Genomic DNA, 16072 nt, shown 5'->3' on the forward strand with positions numbered 1-16072 from the left:
GCAGGAGCAGTAGGTTAATCCTCTGCCTGCGGCACCTGCATCCCATATGGGAACTGGTTCTATTCCCAGCTGCTCCTCTTCCAATCCAGCTCTCTGCTATGGCCTGGGAAAGCAGTAGAAGTGGCCCAAGTGCTTGGGCCCCTGCATCCATGTGGGAGACCAGGAAGAAGCTCCTGGCTCCTGGCAACAGATAGGTGCAGCTCTGTCTGTGTGGCCATTTGGGGAGTGAACCGACGGAAGGAAGACCTTTCTTTCTGACTCTCCCTCTTACTGTAACTCTCTCTCTCAAATAAATAAATAAAATCTTTTAAAAAAAATGGGATTACATCGAATTGAGAAGCTTCTGCACTGCAAAAGAAAAACTCAGGAAAGTGAAGAAGCAACTGACAGAATAGGAGAAATTATCTGCAAACTATGCAACTGATAAAGTATTAATAATCAGAATATATGAAGAGATCAAGAAACTCCACAAGAATAAAGCCAACAACCCATTTAAGAAATGGTCAAAGGACTAAAGGACTTAAAATTGTTTCAAAAGAGGAAATCCAAATGGCGAACAGACACATGAAAAAATGTTCAGGATCACTAACTGTCAGGGAAATGCAAATCAAAACCACAATGGGCCGGTGCCATGGCTCACTAGGCTAATCCTCTGCCTGCGGCGCCGGCACCCCGGGTTCTAGTCCCAGTCGGGGCGCCGGATTCTGTCCCGGTTGCTCCTCTTCCAGTCCAGCTCTCTGCTGTGGCCCGGGAAGGCAGTGAAGGATGGCCCAGTGCTTGGGCCCTACACCCGCATGGGAGACCAGGAGAAGCACCTGGCTCCTGGCTTCGGATCAGCGCAGCGCAGGCCATGGTGGCCATTCCGGGAGTGAATCAATGGAAAAAGGAAGACCTTTCTCTCTGTCTCTCTCTCTCTCACTGTCCACTCTGCCTGTCAAAAACAAAAACAACAACAACAAATAAAAACGCACAATGAGGTTTCACCTCACCCCAGTCAGAATGGCTTTCATACAGAAATCAACAAACAACAAATGCTGGCAAGGATGTGAGGAGAGAGGTACTCTAATCCACAGTTGGTGGGAATGTAAACTGGTAAAGCCACTATGACGACAGTATGGGGATACCTCAGAAATCTGAATGTAGACCTACCATATGACCCAGCCATCCCACTCCTGGGAGTTTACCCACGGGAAATGAAATCAGCATATGAAAGAGCTATCTGCACCTCCATGTTTATTGCAGCTCAATTCACAACAGCTAAGACATGGAATCAACCCAAATGCCTGTCAGCTGAAGACTGGATAAAGAAATTATGGGATATGTACACTATGGAATACTACACAGCAATAAGAAAAAAAAAAGAAATCCAGTCATTTGCAACAAAATAGATGAATCTGGAAAACATACTTTGTGAAATAAGCCAGTCCCAAAGGGACAAATAGAATATGTTCTCTCTGATCTGTGATAACTAATAGAGCACCTAAAAGGAAATCCGTAGAAGTGAAATTGACATTTCAAGAAGCAATGACTTGGGGCCTGTGCGGTGGCATGGTTAATTCTCCGCCTGCGGCACTGGCATCCCATATAGGCGCCAGGTTCTAGTCTTGGTTGCTCCTCTTCCAGTCCAGCTCTCTGCTGTGGTCCAGGAAGGCAGTGAATGATGGCTCAAGTGCTTGGGCCCCTGCACCTGCATGGGAGACCAGGAGGAGGCACCTGGCTCCTGGCTTTGGATTGGCATAGTTCCGGCCGTGGCAGCCATTTGGGGGGTGAACCAACGGAAGGAAGACCTTTCTCTCTGTCTCTCTCATTGTCTAACTCTATCTGTCAAATAAAAAAAAAAAAAAGCAATGACTTGAACACCCCCTATCTTGACTATCAAGGAGCAGGTTTTTTTTCTTCATTCTATTTTTGAACTCTTTACTTAATATAGACTTAATCGTATGTGTATAAAGTCAATTGAAAATAGATCTCAGTAGGAATAAGAGAGGGAGGAGGAAGTTTGTAACTGTAAAGCTGTATTGTTCTGCATTCATTCCTATGGACTTACTTCTAAGAGTACAATTTAAATACTTGCCATAGAACCCCAAATCCTATTAAGCTGGGTGGTAAAAATGCCATCTTAAGTGTTAAAGTGAACATATAGATAGGATTAAGTGTTGGGGCCGGCGCTGTGGCTCAGTAGGTTAATCCTCCACCTGCAGTGCTGGCATCCCATGTGGGCACCGGTTCTAGTCCCAGCTGTTCCTCTTCCAATCCAGCTCTCTGTTGTGGCCTGGGAAAGCAGTAGAAGATGGTCCAAGTCCTTGGGGCCCTGCACCTATTTGGGATACTGGGAAGAACCATCTGTCTGGTGCAGCTCCAGCCATTGTGGCTATCTGGAGAGTGAATCAGTGGATGGAAGACCTTTCTCTCTGTCTCTCCCTCTTACTGTCTGCAACTCTTACCTCTCAAATAAATAAATAAAATCTTTTTTTAAAAAGGATTAAGTGTTAAAGTGATAAAATAAATAGGATCAAGTGTCTGCTAATAATAGAATTATAAGGAAAGAATGTTTCAACATGGGAAGTAGTCCACACAACAGACTCATAGGGTGACAGTTTCTTTAAGTAGCACTCTGACCTGATTCAGCCTGTAAGGCATTCTGGTCTGGCTGAAAACCCCATGAAAGCATTTCAGGCAAGGAAAGCCAAGACACTGTGGCAAAAAAATTTTCTACATGAAGGATCTCTATGAGTGAGATGCCAGTGGAAAGAGTGGCCATTAAAGAATGTACTCTTCTGTGAAGGGAGGAGAGAACTTCCACTTTGCTTATGGCCTTGTCTAAATACTGACGGAGTTTTTGGATTCAAAAGGCTTCCATAGCCTAGGCAGCTCATATCAACAGCCTCGAGTGGTCACTGATGTCATACAGAAGAGTGTTAATTGTTAAATTAACACAGGAGAAATTGTGCACTAACTTCACATGCAGGACTTCTGTCCTTAATGAGTTGTACTATGAAAATTAACTGTAAAACTTGTTCTGTTTTTTCGTGTATATGTGTGTGCAAATTGTTGAAATCTTTCCTTAGTATAGAGTTGGTCTTCTGTGTATAAAGTTAATTGAAAATGAATCTTAAGAATGGGACTGGCAATGGGAGAGGGAGGAGGAGAAGCAATGTGGGTGTGGGTGGGAGGGTGGATATGGTGGGAAGAATCACTATATTCCTAAAGTTTTACTTATAAAATTTGTATTCCTTGAATAAAAGGTTTCTTTGGGAAAAAAAAAAAAAACTATATTGAGGGGCTGACACTGTGGTGTAGTGGGTAAAGCCACTGTCTACAATGCTGGCATCCCATATGGGCATCTGTTCGAGTCCTGGCTGCTCCACTTCCAATCCAGCTCGATGCCATGGCCTAGAAAAGCAGCAGGAAAAGGCCCAAGTCCTTGGGCCTTTGCACTCGAATGAGAGACCCGGAAAAAGCTCCTGGCTTCAGATTGGCCCAGCTCAGCCATGGCAGCCTTCTGGGGAATGAACCAGTGGATGGAATCTCTCTCTGTCTCTGCTCTCCCTCCCTGTAACTCTGCCTTTCAAGTAAAATAACTAAATCTTAAAAAAAAAAAAAAAGACTCAAATCCTAGATGCTGTTTTATCCCCCAAGGAGAACCAATCAACAGCACTGAATGAGTTAAAAGAAAAAGAACTTTTCTCTTACTGACCAGGAAAACACTGCAGGGAGCAAGTACTTTTAATTTCAGGCAGGAAAGGAACAAGCCCTTCCTTAAGTAAAATGTGGCATTATATCTCTGTTGCTTTCCCAGGAACATTAGCAGGGAGCTGGATTGGAAGCAGAGCAGCCGCGATACAAACCAGCGCCCATACGGGCTGCTAGCACTGCAGGCGGCGGCTTCACCCGCCACGCCACAGCATCAGCCTGTCCTTGGGCTTCTCTGTTTCTTTGTCAAACACACAAACAGGAACTGTGGGCAGAGCAAGAGCCCCTGTTCTCCTCTCCCTCATCCCCAACCCCCTGCCCTTCCTGCATTTTCCCTGCCACCCAACTTCGCCAGACTTTTCTGGGGCCAAATATTATTTCTAATAACAGCTTTCTCATTCCAGTTACAGTCTCAAAGCCCTTTGGGGATAAAGTCTTAGAGTACAACAAATGGCCTCTCCAAAGGTCTCGGAAAATTACTTCTCAAAAACCCTTTGGAGTGCATGATGCAGGAAAATTAAGCGAGTATCAGGCTGGCTTGGGTAAGCTATCGCATACGCCCCAGGAGCTTCAGGGCGTGTTTTGAGAAAGCTTTCTTCACTGGCCCCAAATAACAGACAAATTGTTAACGTAATGACCGATCGAAGGCAGGGCCGGCTGCAGCCTTCTGAGCAGGGAGAATATTAATCAAGCCTTCTTTAGAGCAGGGGGCAACCAGGAGGAAAACAAGCCGCTGCTTCGTGGACCAGGCAGCTCCTGGTGAGACTCCAGCAGTCTTTCTTCCCGAATCACGCACACCACCAAGGGAATCGTGTTAAATAGATTCCCACCCCGCAGGGCCCAGCGATGCTAATGCCATTGGTGCAGTGAGGTTCCAGCCCCAGTGTCCTGAAGTTCACAGGGTCCACTGAGCACAGCCCTGTCTGGTGGCTGGCTGCCACTGTACATCTCCCAGTCCCCCTCCGCAGGCCAAAGGCTGGGTTCTCTTAAAATGAGCATCTTAGAGCCGAGCCTGCCTCTTGTAGAAATTCAGCCCTGCTTTATAAACCCACCCAACTACAACCAGCAGTCAATCAACAGACCTCTGTGAAGTTGCCAGAACCATCCAGATTATAGGACCAAAGCCCCAAGACACTAGCTAGGGAGATATAAAAAATATTAAGAAGGGCCAGCGCTGTGGCACAGCAGGTTAAGCCACTGCCTGCAGCACTGGCATTCCACGTGAGTGCTGGTTCGATTCCCAGCTGCTACACTTCCAATCCAGCTCCCTGTTGATGCACCTGGGAAAGCAATGGAGAATGGCCCAAGGGCTTGGGCCCCTGCATCCATGTGGGAGACCCAGAAGCCCCTGGCTCCAGTCTGGCCCAGCTCTTGGCCGCTGTGGCCATTTGAGGAGTAAGCCAATGGATGGAAGACCTGTCTTTCCCTTTCTATCTGTCCTTTTATATAAATAAAAAATAAATCTTAAAAAAAATTTTTTTGGACTGGTGCTGCGGCCTAGTAGGCTAAGCCTCTGCCTGTGGCACCAGCATCTCATATGGGCACCAGTTCGAGTCCCAGCTGCTCCACTTCTGATCCAGATCTCTGCTATGACCTGGGAAAGCAGTAGAGGATGCACCTGTGTGGGAGACTAGGAGGAAGCTCCCAGCTCCTGGCTTCAGACCAGCCCAGCTTTGGGCCGTAGCAGCCATTTGGGGAGTGAACCAGCAGATGGAAGACCTTTCTTTCCCTCCCTCCCTCTTTCAAATAAATAAAAAAATTTTTTTAATATACGTATAGATGAAAATACCATCTTCCTGTATTTCCCACATGGGCAATAAGCAGGGACATCATCCGCAATGCTGCCTGTTCCCACCTCCTCACAAGCTGGTGGCATCCACCTTAACACCTTTCAGACCTGTCAGCGTTGCGCTCAGTGCCGCTGCTGCCCTGTGTCCGGTCTTCTTTACCTCTCTGCTCACCCCTAACCTGAACTTCAGAGATCCTCATTCGCTCTTTTGGAAACTCTCCTCCTTACCTCTGAAGTCTCCCACCTTTGACCTTGACCTTGGCGTGAGCTGGAATGGTTTGTTTCCAAGTAAGCAACACCAGTACGAGCTCCTGTAAGCTGATGGGCAGAGTCTTCCAGGGACCAAAGGGATTTTGCAGCTGGATTTCAAGAAGACCCTGAACTGACGCCTCTGCAGTTCCCCCCAGGCTCCCTCTCTGGCCCTTTTGGCAGACAGCTCTCTGGGCTTGTCCTCCACATGACGAACAGCCTGCACATGGCTCCTGGGTTCACACCCAGCCGGCCATCAGCTGAGACTCCAACTCTTTGTTTCAACTCAACTTCCCCATATAAAAGATTTTATTTGCACAGTTCGGGTCAGGAATGTCAAATCTATTACAGTACAAACAAGGAAGCAGGGACCTGGCAGCCACAGTCTCAATATTCAAGGTGTCTTCAAAAAGGTCATGGAAAATGTATGTTTCCAAAGAACTGCAGATTTCAAAAAAATTTTTGCACCAAAATAATTTTTAATTTCATATTTCCAGAAAATTTTTAAAGTCCCCCCATGTAACCTCCCTTGGTATCCAACATCTCCAGTGCATCTCTCCACTCGTCTGCATGGACCTATTACTGAGATGGCCCTTGGGGTTCTAAGTTGCAAGCAACAGAAGCCAATTCAGAAAGGGCGTGGACAGTTCACACCTTCATCTCAGGGAGGCCCAGGAAATCAGGCACTCTGTCTACATTCCCAAAATGCCCAGAAGACACCCCGCTGGCTCAGGCCTGACACTGGGCAGACACTGAGGCTCACCTTGTAACCTTACTCGGATAGTCCTTGAGTGCCTGTGAAGCGTGTGGTGCTCCTGCCAAGCTGAGAAGAGCAGAACCTATGGCTCCTGTGCCCCTTGCACCAGCAGTTCCTGAACTGGAGTCCCGCCAGGTGTGTCTGACCAGGGAGCTTTCATTGTCAGGAGTCTGGGGGATGGGTCAGTGCTGTGGTGTAGCAGGTTATGCATTAGCCTGCAGCGCCAGCCTCTCATATGGGCTTCAGTGTGAGTCCATGCTGCTCCACTTCCGATCCAGCTCTGTGCTATGGCCCAGGAAAGCAGTAGAAATTGGCCCAAGTGCTTGCCCAGAAGAAGCTCTTGGCTCCTGGCTTCAGATCAGCCCAAGTCCAGCCATTGCAGCATTTGGGGAGTGAACCAGCAGATGGAAGACCTCTCTCTCTCTCTCTCTGTAACTCTATCTTTTCAAAATAAAATCTTTAAAAAAAGAAAAAAAGAAGAGAGCAGTAAAACCCAAACAACAAAATCTAACTGGTCACTTCCGGGGCTCATTCAGGTTTAAAAGCCTGAGTCAGTGAAGAAAAGGGCAGTGACTCTCACGTGGACACGACCTCCACCATCCCTTCCCGGCAGAGCAGGCAGGACAGGGTGCAGAGGAACTGCGAGAGCACGCACTAACACTTGGGTTCAGAGAGAACAGAGAACCAGGGACTGTCTAGGCAGAGGTCACTCTCCTCCTTTCTACACTGCTGAAAAACTGAGGACGCCAAAGAAGCTGCTGCCTATGCAGGTCATACCTACTGATATTTACTGTATTCTAAATTAAGACAGAAAATTTTAACATACTTGGCCATAACATCATTTTAAATTAACAACAAGCAACATTTACTAGGACAAGGACAGGCAAGGTTTTTCTGTGTTTCGGGCTTGTAGGCTGCCTGGTCTCCGTTGCCATGGTGTGAAGGCGGTCACAGACCACAGAGAAACATAGACATGGTGTCAATGTGCTCCTAAACAGGCCGCAGAAGAACTCAGCTGACTACCAAGCAAACTGTGAAAAAAAGCCCAAATTAATTAGAAGGAAGAAAACAGGGGCTGGCGCGGTGGCGTAGCCAGTAAAGCCACCGCCTGAGGTGCCAGCATCCCATATGGGTGCCAGTTCGTGTCCGGCTGCTCTACCTCTGATCCAGCTCTCTGCTATGGCCTGGGAAAGCCGTGGAAGATGGCCTAGACGCTTGGGTCCCTGTACCCATGTGGGAGACCCGGAAAAAGGTCCTGGCTCCTGGCTTCAGATGGGTCCAGCTCCGGCCATTGTGGTCATCTGGGGAGTGAACCAGTGGATGGAAGACCTCTCTCTGTCTTTGAAATAATAAATAACTAAGTAACATTCACAATGCGTACCCTCCTCCTTGGTAGGTGCTGGGAAAGCAGGAGAAAGCCAGTCACAGAAACGAGCCAGAAACGACAGACGAAGGAATTAGTACGCAAGCGCATTCAAACCTCTAAACATGCTGCACGTGCTCAAGGGTGTACAGGGAACGTGAACAAGATGAAGCGATGAATTAGGTTAAAAGAAAAAAAAGGTGGAACTGCTAAATAAGAAAAAAACAATGTTTGAAACAAGGATTTCATGGGAAAGGATTAACAACAAATGAAGACGCTGCAGAGAAAATCGGGAAACCACAACAGCAATCGTTACAAAATGAAGACAAGGGAAGGAATGAGATTTTCAAAAGGAACACAGCCCAGCGACCTGCAGGCTCTCAAGGGGCCTGAGGCACTTGCCTACCTCAACCCAGTGACAGGACTCCTGGAGAAACCCTCTTCAGGGGCGGCCACGCAGCCTAGCAGCGAAGGCACTTGTTGAGATGCCGGCACCCCGGCCGGGCCTGCCTGGATTCAATGCCCACCTCTGGCTCCTGGCTCTAACTTCCTGAGAAAGCAGACCCTGAGAGACAGCAGGTGACAGCTCAAGCAGTCGGGTACTCATCATCCACGTGGGAGGCTTGGATTGAGCTCCCAACTCCTGGTTTTGGCTTGTCCCAGCCCTAGCTGATGTGGACACCTGGGGAGTGAACCAGTGCATGGGAGAGAGATAGATCTGTTTCTCTCTCTCTGCCTTTCAAATAAATTAATGAATACATTTTTAAAAAAAGATACAGAGAGGTGAAAAGCTGGTGATGTAAACACACCTCAGTCAGCAACAACTTACAGAACAAGCAGGGAGAAAAAGCAATCGAGCATTTTGGGAGCCTTGAATTCTATCAACAACCCGACCTAAGTGGTATTTATTGATGATTACAGCCTGCAAAACACACATTATTTTCAAATGAACAAAGAACATTCACAAAGAAAGACCATATGCTGGGCCATCAAACAAGTTTCAGCAAATTTAAAAGGACCAAACTCATGCCGACTATGTTCTCAGACCACAGTGGAATTAGAAATCAGTAACAAGCACGTTAGAGTCATGCTATGTGGCAGGAACAGAATGCAAGCCACATATATAATTGTAAATTTTCTACTAGCCACAAAAGTATAAAGAGGCAGGTGAATTTCAATAAAACATTTTACTTCACCCCAATATATCCAAGTACTCTCATTTCAACATGTAAGCAATACAAACACAACTGGGCTACCTTGTCATACTAAAGTCTTCAAAATCCATTATTTTATATATAATAGCTCATTTCTGTTTGATTGAGCCATGTTTCAAGAGCTCAACAGCCACACATGGCTAGGAGCTACCACACTGGACGGCACAGCCCTACGCGACAGGTTAACAAATGCGCTGTGGCTGATAATTCTAATATCCATCTAAGTTACTACACCTTTTTCAAAAAAAAAAGATCTTGCCTGAGACCAAACAAGACTTCTAGAATATTTCAGCCCTTCTTAAAAACAAACAAACAAACAAACAAACCACTAAATCATTAATCATGGAGGCGGAATGCCTACTGGCCATTTCAGAACTCCCGTCTTTCGATCTGTCGATGCGTGAGCTCTTCCATTTCTCTCTGCAGATACCAATCGCTCGTGGGACTGTAGCTGGCTTCCCCTTGACTCTCCCTATTTTGGAGTTCATGGAGTATCTAGTAACCTAGCTGTGTTGTGAATGTTATCCAGGGGTTTTTAGTTGACATTTTTATGTAGAGAGTAAGAAAATCCCAAAACTCAAATATATTCTGGCTATCACCATTTTCTCAGAATATGACTTTGTAAAAAGTATGCATGTACTGCTTAGTTTTTAAAGAGATAATGTCTGAACTCCATTCTTTGGCATTACATCTGGGGGCAAATGTGGAATAAAAGAAAAATAAAGGACCACAGGAAGGATAGGGAAGGAATCACTTCCCACAAATAAGCCAAGAGGACAGACAGAGATAAAACAATGGTTACTGTGCCAGCTCCAAACTCATCTTCTGCCCTGTTTCGTGACACTGAAGTTGCGACTTAGAAATATCTCCAATTCACCATCTCAGACCATCATTTACTACTGCTATCACAGAATTCCCGAGACTGGGCAATTTATAAAGAAAAGGAATTTATTTCTTACACTTCTAAGACTGGGAGGTCCAAGGGTGAGAGCCTTCCAGCTGGTCACTCCATGACAGAAGACAGAATGGCAAGACAGCACACACAAGAAAAAGAAGGAAGCGGTTGACCGTGTCCTCTATCAGGAACCCACCCCCTTGATAAATGGTATTAATCCACTCACGGGGGCAAGACTCCAGGATCTCAAGGGGGCACTTCTCAATACTGTTGCACTGAACGTTCATTTTCCAACATCTGAACTTCAAGGGACACATTCAGGCCACAGGGCCAGTGGACACAATCACCAGGCACTGAGGGGCGCTGCGCAGAGAAGGGGCCTCACTGCTGCATCCGGGGCTTCTCTCCCTGCTCCTGCTACACCACTGTCGGATGTGGCTTTCCTGGTAGCGGGAGGCTTCTCTGCCACTGAGGTGAGAGCCACAGTGGTACAGCCTCTCCAGAGCTGTGCAGGTGCCCAAAAGGCAGTGTTCCTCTACGCATCCCCAGCACCCCAGCAAGTGAGCCCCTGGCAGGTGTCTGGCACGCTGCCTGCCACTCCAGTCTGTGGGACCTCAGCAAGCTTCTCTCCACACACCCCTTCACAGAGAGGAGACGCTGCCCTGGGAGAGGAGGCGGGCGCTCTTTCAAGTCTGTTCCTCCTCGGGCACTCGCTTGGTCTACAGGCAGCGGCTGTTCCCTGTACCTGCTATTCCTATATTCCCTTTTGTAAAATGTAAGATCTGTCTTGTATTCTTTAGACATGTTTTCAGTCCACTAATAGATAATTCCTCATTACTGGCCAATAATTCTCCATCTGAATCTTCCTTGTTCCAAATTACTGACGTGGTTTCTTTATCCTGAGTGGATCCCAAACTCTGTATAATACTATAATTACTTTTAAAATCTAAAAGAGAATTTATATTTTCTAACTCACTAAGAGAATTAAAGCCAGGAAATTACAGTTCATTTAGGAAACAGAGAAAGAATAAAATAATCACAAAAGACAAGTCAGTTATTAACATAAAAGCAAATGGACTAGACCCTATTCAAAGATTCTTCAAATGGGTTGAAATAAAATGAATAAAATAAAATCCAACAAGATATGCTGTTTAAGAGACAACTAAAAATTTATATATAACAGTTTAAAAAAAGGCAATTTATCAAACAATTACAAACAAAAAAGAGAAACATTCTAGTATCAAAGAAAATAAAATTCAAGGCAAAAAGCATCAACTAAACAAAAACAGTCACTCTAGTAAATGTTCCTTATGAATTGTACATATGGAAGTATTTCTATACTAAATAAAGGTATTGAAATATACAAAAGTTCCACACAAAGAAAACTGAAAGAAATAACTATAATAGGATACTTTAAGACACCACTATTTTCCTACATATATAAGCAAAAAGAAAATATGATTTGAATAATATAACTCATTAAAGAGACACATATTTAATCTGTCTCATACCAACTGAATAAACCTGCACTCACTCATACAATAGTAAAGAATGCTAGGTTCCAAAACTTCAATAAATTCTAGCTACATAAACCGTACTTTCTTTCCATAAGATAAAATCCTACCAGGAGAAAACATTTTTAAAAAACAAAAAAAGCCAACCACAGAAATTTTTAAATATTCTTAATTATTGAACCAAAAGATTAAAACACAATGATAAACTACTTACAAAACAAGACTACTACGCATCAAAATGTATGGGACGGTAACACACAAAACTCACAAGCCTTCAACGTATCCATTTATATACAGACAAAAGATAAACATCACTCAAAAAGTTAGAGGGAAACAAATCTAGAGAAAATGAAGAGTAATAAACATAAAATGAGACACTAATATATTTTAACACAAAATCACAATTGATCAACAGTAGTTTTCTGAAGGAAAAAAAGATACTTAAGCCAAATCAAGTAAAAAAATAGAATTAAAGATGTTTCTTAGAACTCAGAAGTGACAAAATTAAAAATATTCTGGAAAAATATAAATTACTTAAGTTTAATATGCAAAAACACGAAAGGGAAAACTTCTTAAAAATTTTAAGTTTAAATTTACTTAAATGTAAAATCAGACACCAAAGAAACTGATAATTATCAAACTATTTCCAAAAAGGACTCTGAATTCAGAAATTTTACAAGCAGTCTTTTAACCTGTCATACAACAAATCAATCTCATGCTATAATTGCTTAATGCACAGAAAAATACTTATCCTATTTACTTTTTAGAGTTAGCAAAACCCCAGTGTCAAAATTTGTGCAATAGCCCCAAAGTCCTATCTCAGTCATCTAAGAATGTAAATTTTCTAAATAAAAGATTAGCAAATTAAATTCTAAAATATCAACAGGGCAGTCGCATTTTAGGAGAGAGAAGTGCATTCCCAGGGAGGAAGTGTGGCTGGGCGGCATAGTCTACAATCACTGTAATATAGTTTGTCTTTGACAGTATCTTCTGTATTATCCCAGCATTATTTGTAATACTTCAGAGAACTCTCACTCTGATGATGGTTTCTTTCAGCGTTTGTCGCATTCTACATTACTGAGACTTGGATGTGCTTTCCAACACCTGTTTTAACACAACCACTTAGTGAATGCCGTGCGAGAACAGGACGACATGAATGCCAGTTAACATGGTGGCCAAGCATGCCCAGGGTGCTGCTGAGGACCCCTGAGCTCTACAGGTGCTGCTGACAAAGGGTGATGCACGTCTGTTTTGAAGCCGACATGGCAAAGGTGTGGCCAATGCCCTGAGACTGCCAGTTCTGAGAATTTTCTACTCTTGGTAATATTTTTTAGGCTATAAATCTGTGCATTACTTCAAATTTTGAGAACAAAGTGAAACCTATTTTAATCCCACATAAATCAAGTCTACATAAAATGCAAATTTTAACCTACTGGATTCCAGGAGTACAAACGTGTTTTTAATGTTGGAAAATCTAATATACTATGTCATTAACATATCAAACAAGGAAAACTACACAATCATCTTAACAGATGCTCAAAGTGTATATTTGACAAGTTTCCAGAGCCATTTATAATTAAAATTTAAAAAAACTAAAAATAGATATAATGCAGCCAAGTTAAAAGTAAAACACAATGGCAGTTTAATTAAAATCACAAACAAGATTGTCTGCCATAATCACGGATACCTAACACTATTTTAAACATATTAACCAATCAACAAAACATGCAAAAATGAAACAAAACTATTAGGAGAAAACATCACCATTATTCATAGATGATATCAAAGTCTTTGCTAGAAAACTCAGGAGAATTTACTGGAAAAATTGCTAGAATTAAGTGATCAGATAGGAAAATTTCAATTTTTGGTCTCATAAGACTAGAGGTATTATCTCAAATCTATCACCATCATCAGCATTTTGTCTGCACAAGAGTTTGAGTCACTATTATTGTTTGCCTGGATTACTCTATCAGGCTCCCAAATTCACGGCCTTCCCTATCTGCGGCCTGGTAAGACAACACACAATATGGTCACAGCGATGTTTCCAAAACCAAAGCTAATATCCTTTGTTTAGAATGTCCTCATAGCTCCCTCTCAGATTTAAAACAAGATCCAAATTCTTCCCCCAGTTACAACCTATATGTGCAACCCTATACAACCAGGCCATTCTTCACACTCCAGCCTCACCATCCTCTTCTGTTCCTCAAACACAGCGGAAAGGCTTTGTGTTAGCTATCACCCTACCTGATGGGCTTTTCCTTGACTCTCACAAGAATGGCTCTTTCTGAAACATCAGTCACGTGATTTAAATGCTACCTCTTCAAGAGATCTCTTCGACCACCCAATCTACCCAGTCATGATCTCATACCACCCTACTGTAATTTCCGAAACAGAATCTGAAACCCTGCACGTTTAGTATCCACCCCCACCAATCACCAGCACGAGAGCAAGAAGTTTGCTTAAATAATTGCTCATCTCCAACACTTAAAGTGTCCAATACACAAGTCACTCTCAATAAGCCTAAGTTCCACAAAACAGAAACCAAGAGTTCTTATTCACAGTTCTGTCTCCAAGACCCCGGCACAGGATATATATTCAATAAGTAGTTGGTGAATGAATGAATGAACCTCTCCTTTCCTCCCTTTAGTCCCTAATATTCTGAACAGGATAAACTTTTTTGGTGAGTCCAACACATCTACAGCCTATATGGAGCTTGTAACCAACTAATACTGTACTAGATCATTCTATATGAGCCCTACGTCTACTCATTCCAAATTCCACACTTATGTGACTGACTCACTAAGCTAATGCAGAACCTTAATAAACAGTCTCATTCAAACTTTATAAATGCTTTTGTGAAAAAAAATACAGTAACAGGTCAACAAACATTAAATCTTTTAAATCCTAATTCTAAGTGTGTAAGTAGCTGACAGACAAGCGACCATCCCTAAATCAAAAAGTGAAAAGAAAAAAAAAAAGGAAAGAAAAAAAAACCTGAGGTATTAAAAAGTGAATCCTGTCAGTGTATAGAGAAATGACCTCTGAAAGATTTGAGATACTGGATCACCATTTTGAGTAGCCAAGAGCTGCTCATTACAAATGACACAAAATACCCAGCTGCTTGTTTGCAGGCACTCTAAGTAGCTAATTACATCAGACAAAGGGCTACATTCTCAGTCTTTTATATTTTGTTTTTATTCAAGAGTTTACTCACAGGCAGCACTTTAGAGTCAGGCTTTTTAAGGTAAAGGCCAAAATAAAAATAAAAAAATTTGCAAATGTGACACTGGTAAAGAATGATCATCTTAATAATTTAAATCCTTATCCCTCCTGGCAGGGGTTAAGTCTTTAACACAGTATGTGGAAGGTCAGCATCATTTAAAATAAAAAGCCCCAAAACTACAGATGGTGGGTACATTTGTCAATGAAGATGAACATCAGTGTCAGTCTTGCCGAGTATGAAAACCAGCAACTAACTCATTCTGTGGCAGAAGGTAAACTGTACTTCAGAATTTTGATTTTAAAGTCTCTTTCTCCAGCAGCAGGTCAGCATATCTATGCTGAAGTTCCTTTTCTCTTTCTTGTTGCCGCTGAACATCTTCTTTTAGACACTTCAAGAGATAAAAACATTGAATAATTATTTCATATGTAAGTACACTGGAAATTAAAAACATCTTATGGTACTCTGTCATCTTAAGAGGTAATATTACCCAAAGAGAAACAAATACAAAGGATACTTTCGATATAAGTACTGCAGTCCTTCTTTGATTTGGTTATCTGACTACAATCTTACTGTACAATCTCTGCTGCTACCTCAAACAAACAAGCCATTCTTATCCTATCAATTTCCCACAGATGCACTTAAATAGGCCCTGACCGCCCTCCACCCAGCAGGGGCAGGGGCTGATAAAGCCAAACCAAAATCTGGCCAAAGGAATTTGATGCTTTGGGACGACTATGTCCCCAGAATCCTAAACTAAAGAACAAAGGCACTAGTTTGGTTTTCCACTCATAGAACTATACGAAAGGGATGTAAATTAAGTTTCAGGGAGACAAATTACAAGGGTTAGTTATTCCATTCCACAGTCTATCTAGACACCAAACAGAAAACCCTTTGCACCCACCACTTGCCTGGTCTATCCCTCTACACATTGGCCGTTCTAGATTAGTCTTTAGGCTTTAGGCTTTAGGCTTTCACTGGAAAAAGCCTGACAGTACCGGCTTCAGAAAGCCTGCACATCAGAAGGATCGTAAGCAACGCTCTGAGGGAAATCCTTACCTCTAGTCTCCGAGGAATAGCAGAATCTTCATGTTTCTTCAGTTCTTCAAAAGTGCGTAACTCCAAGTGTGCCTGCTCAATTTGGTCCCATAAATCATTCAACTGTTTCATAAGCCCCATAGCACGAGACTGGTAACCCCCAAGCAAAATTTTCATCTTCTTTTCCATCTTTGCAGCTCTCTTGGCTTCTGTGGTCATGTGACCCCTGTTTATCTGAGACAGGGAAGATCCCATCAGCATACATGAAAAAGCTACTAAGTAACTGGTTAAAGGTACCACTGCTTCACCTAGAGCCTGAAAGCAAAAATACATTTAGAGC

The 16072-nt window shown here is 43.1% G+C and overlaps 1 protein-coding gene across 1 annotated transcript in view; it reads right to left on the minus strand.

Moving 5' to 3' along the window:
* Positions 1-14650: 14650 nt before the first annotated feature.
* CDC5L (cell division cycle 5 like) overlaps positions 14651-16072 on the minus strand; it is a 52490-nt gene continuing 51068 nt past the window's right edge. The window contains exons 15-16 of the mRNA XM_002714454.5: positions 15754-15966; positions 14651-15085 (exon numbers count right to left, since the gene is read on the minus strand). Coding sequence (XP_002714500.1) covers positions 14981-15085; positions 15754-15966 — 318 coding nt within the window. The 3' untranslated portion in view covers positions 14651-14980. The remainder of the gene's footprint in view (positions 15086-15753; positions 15967-16072) is intronic.

Source organism: Oryctolagus cuniculus, chromosome 5, assembly GCF_964237555.1.
Source record: "Oryctolagus cuniculus chromosome 5, mOryCun1.1, whole genome shotgun sequence".
NCBI classification, from domain to species: domain Eukaryota; kingdom Metazoa; phylum Chordata; class Mammalia; order Lagomorpha; family Leporidae; genus Oryctolagus; species Oryctolagus cuniculus.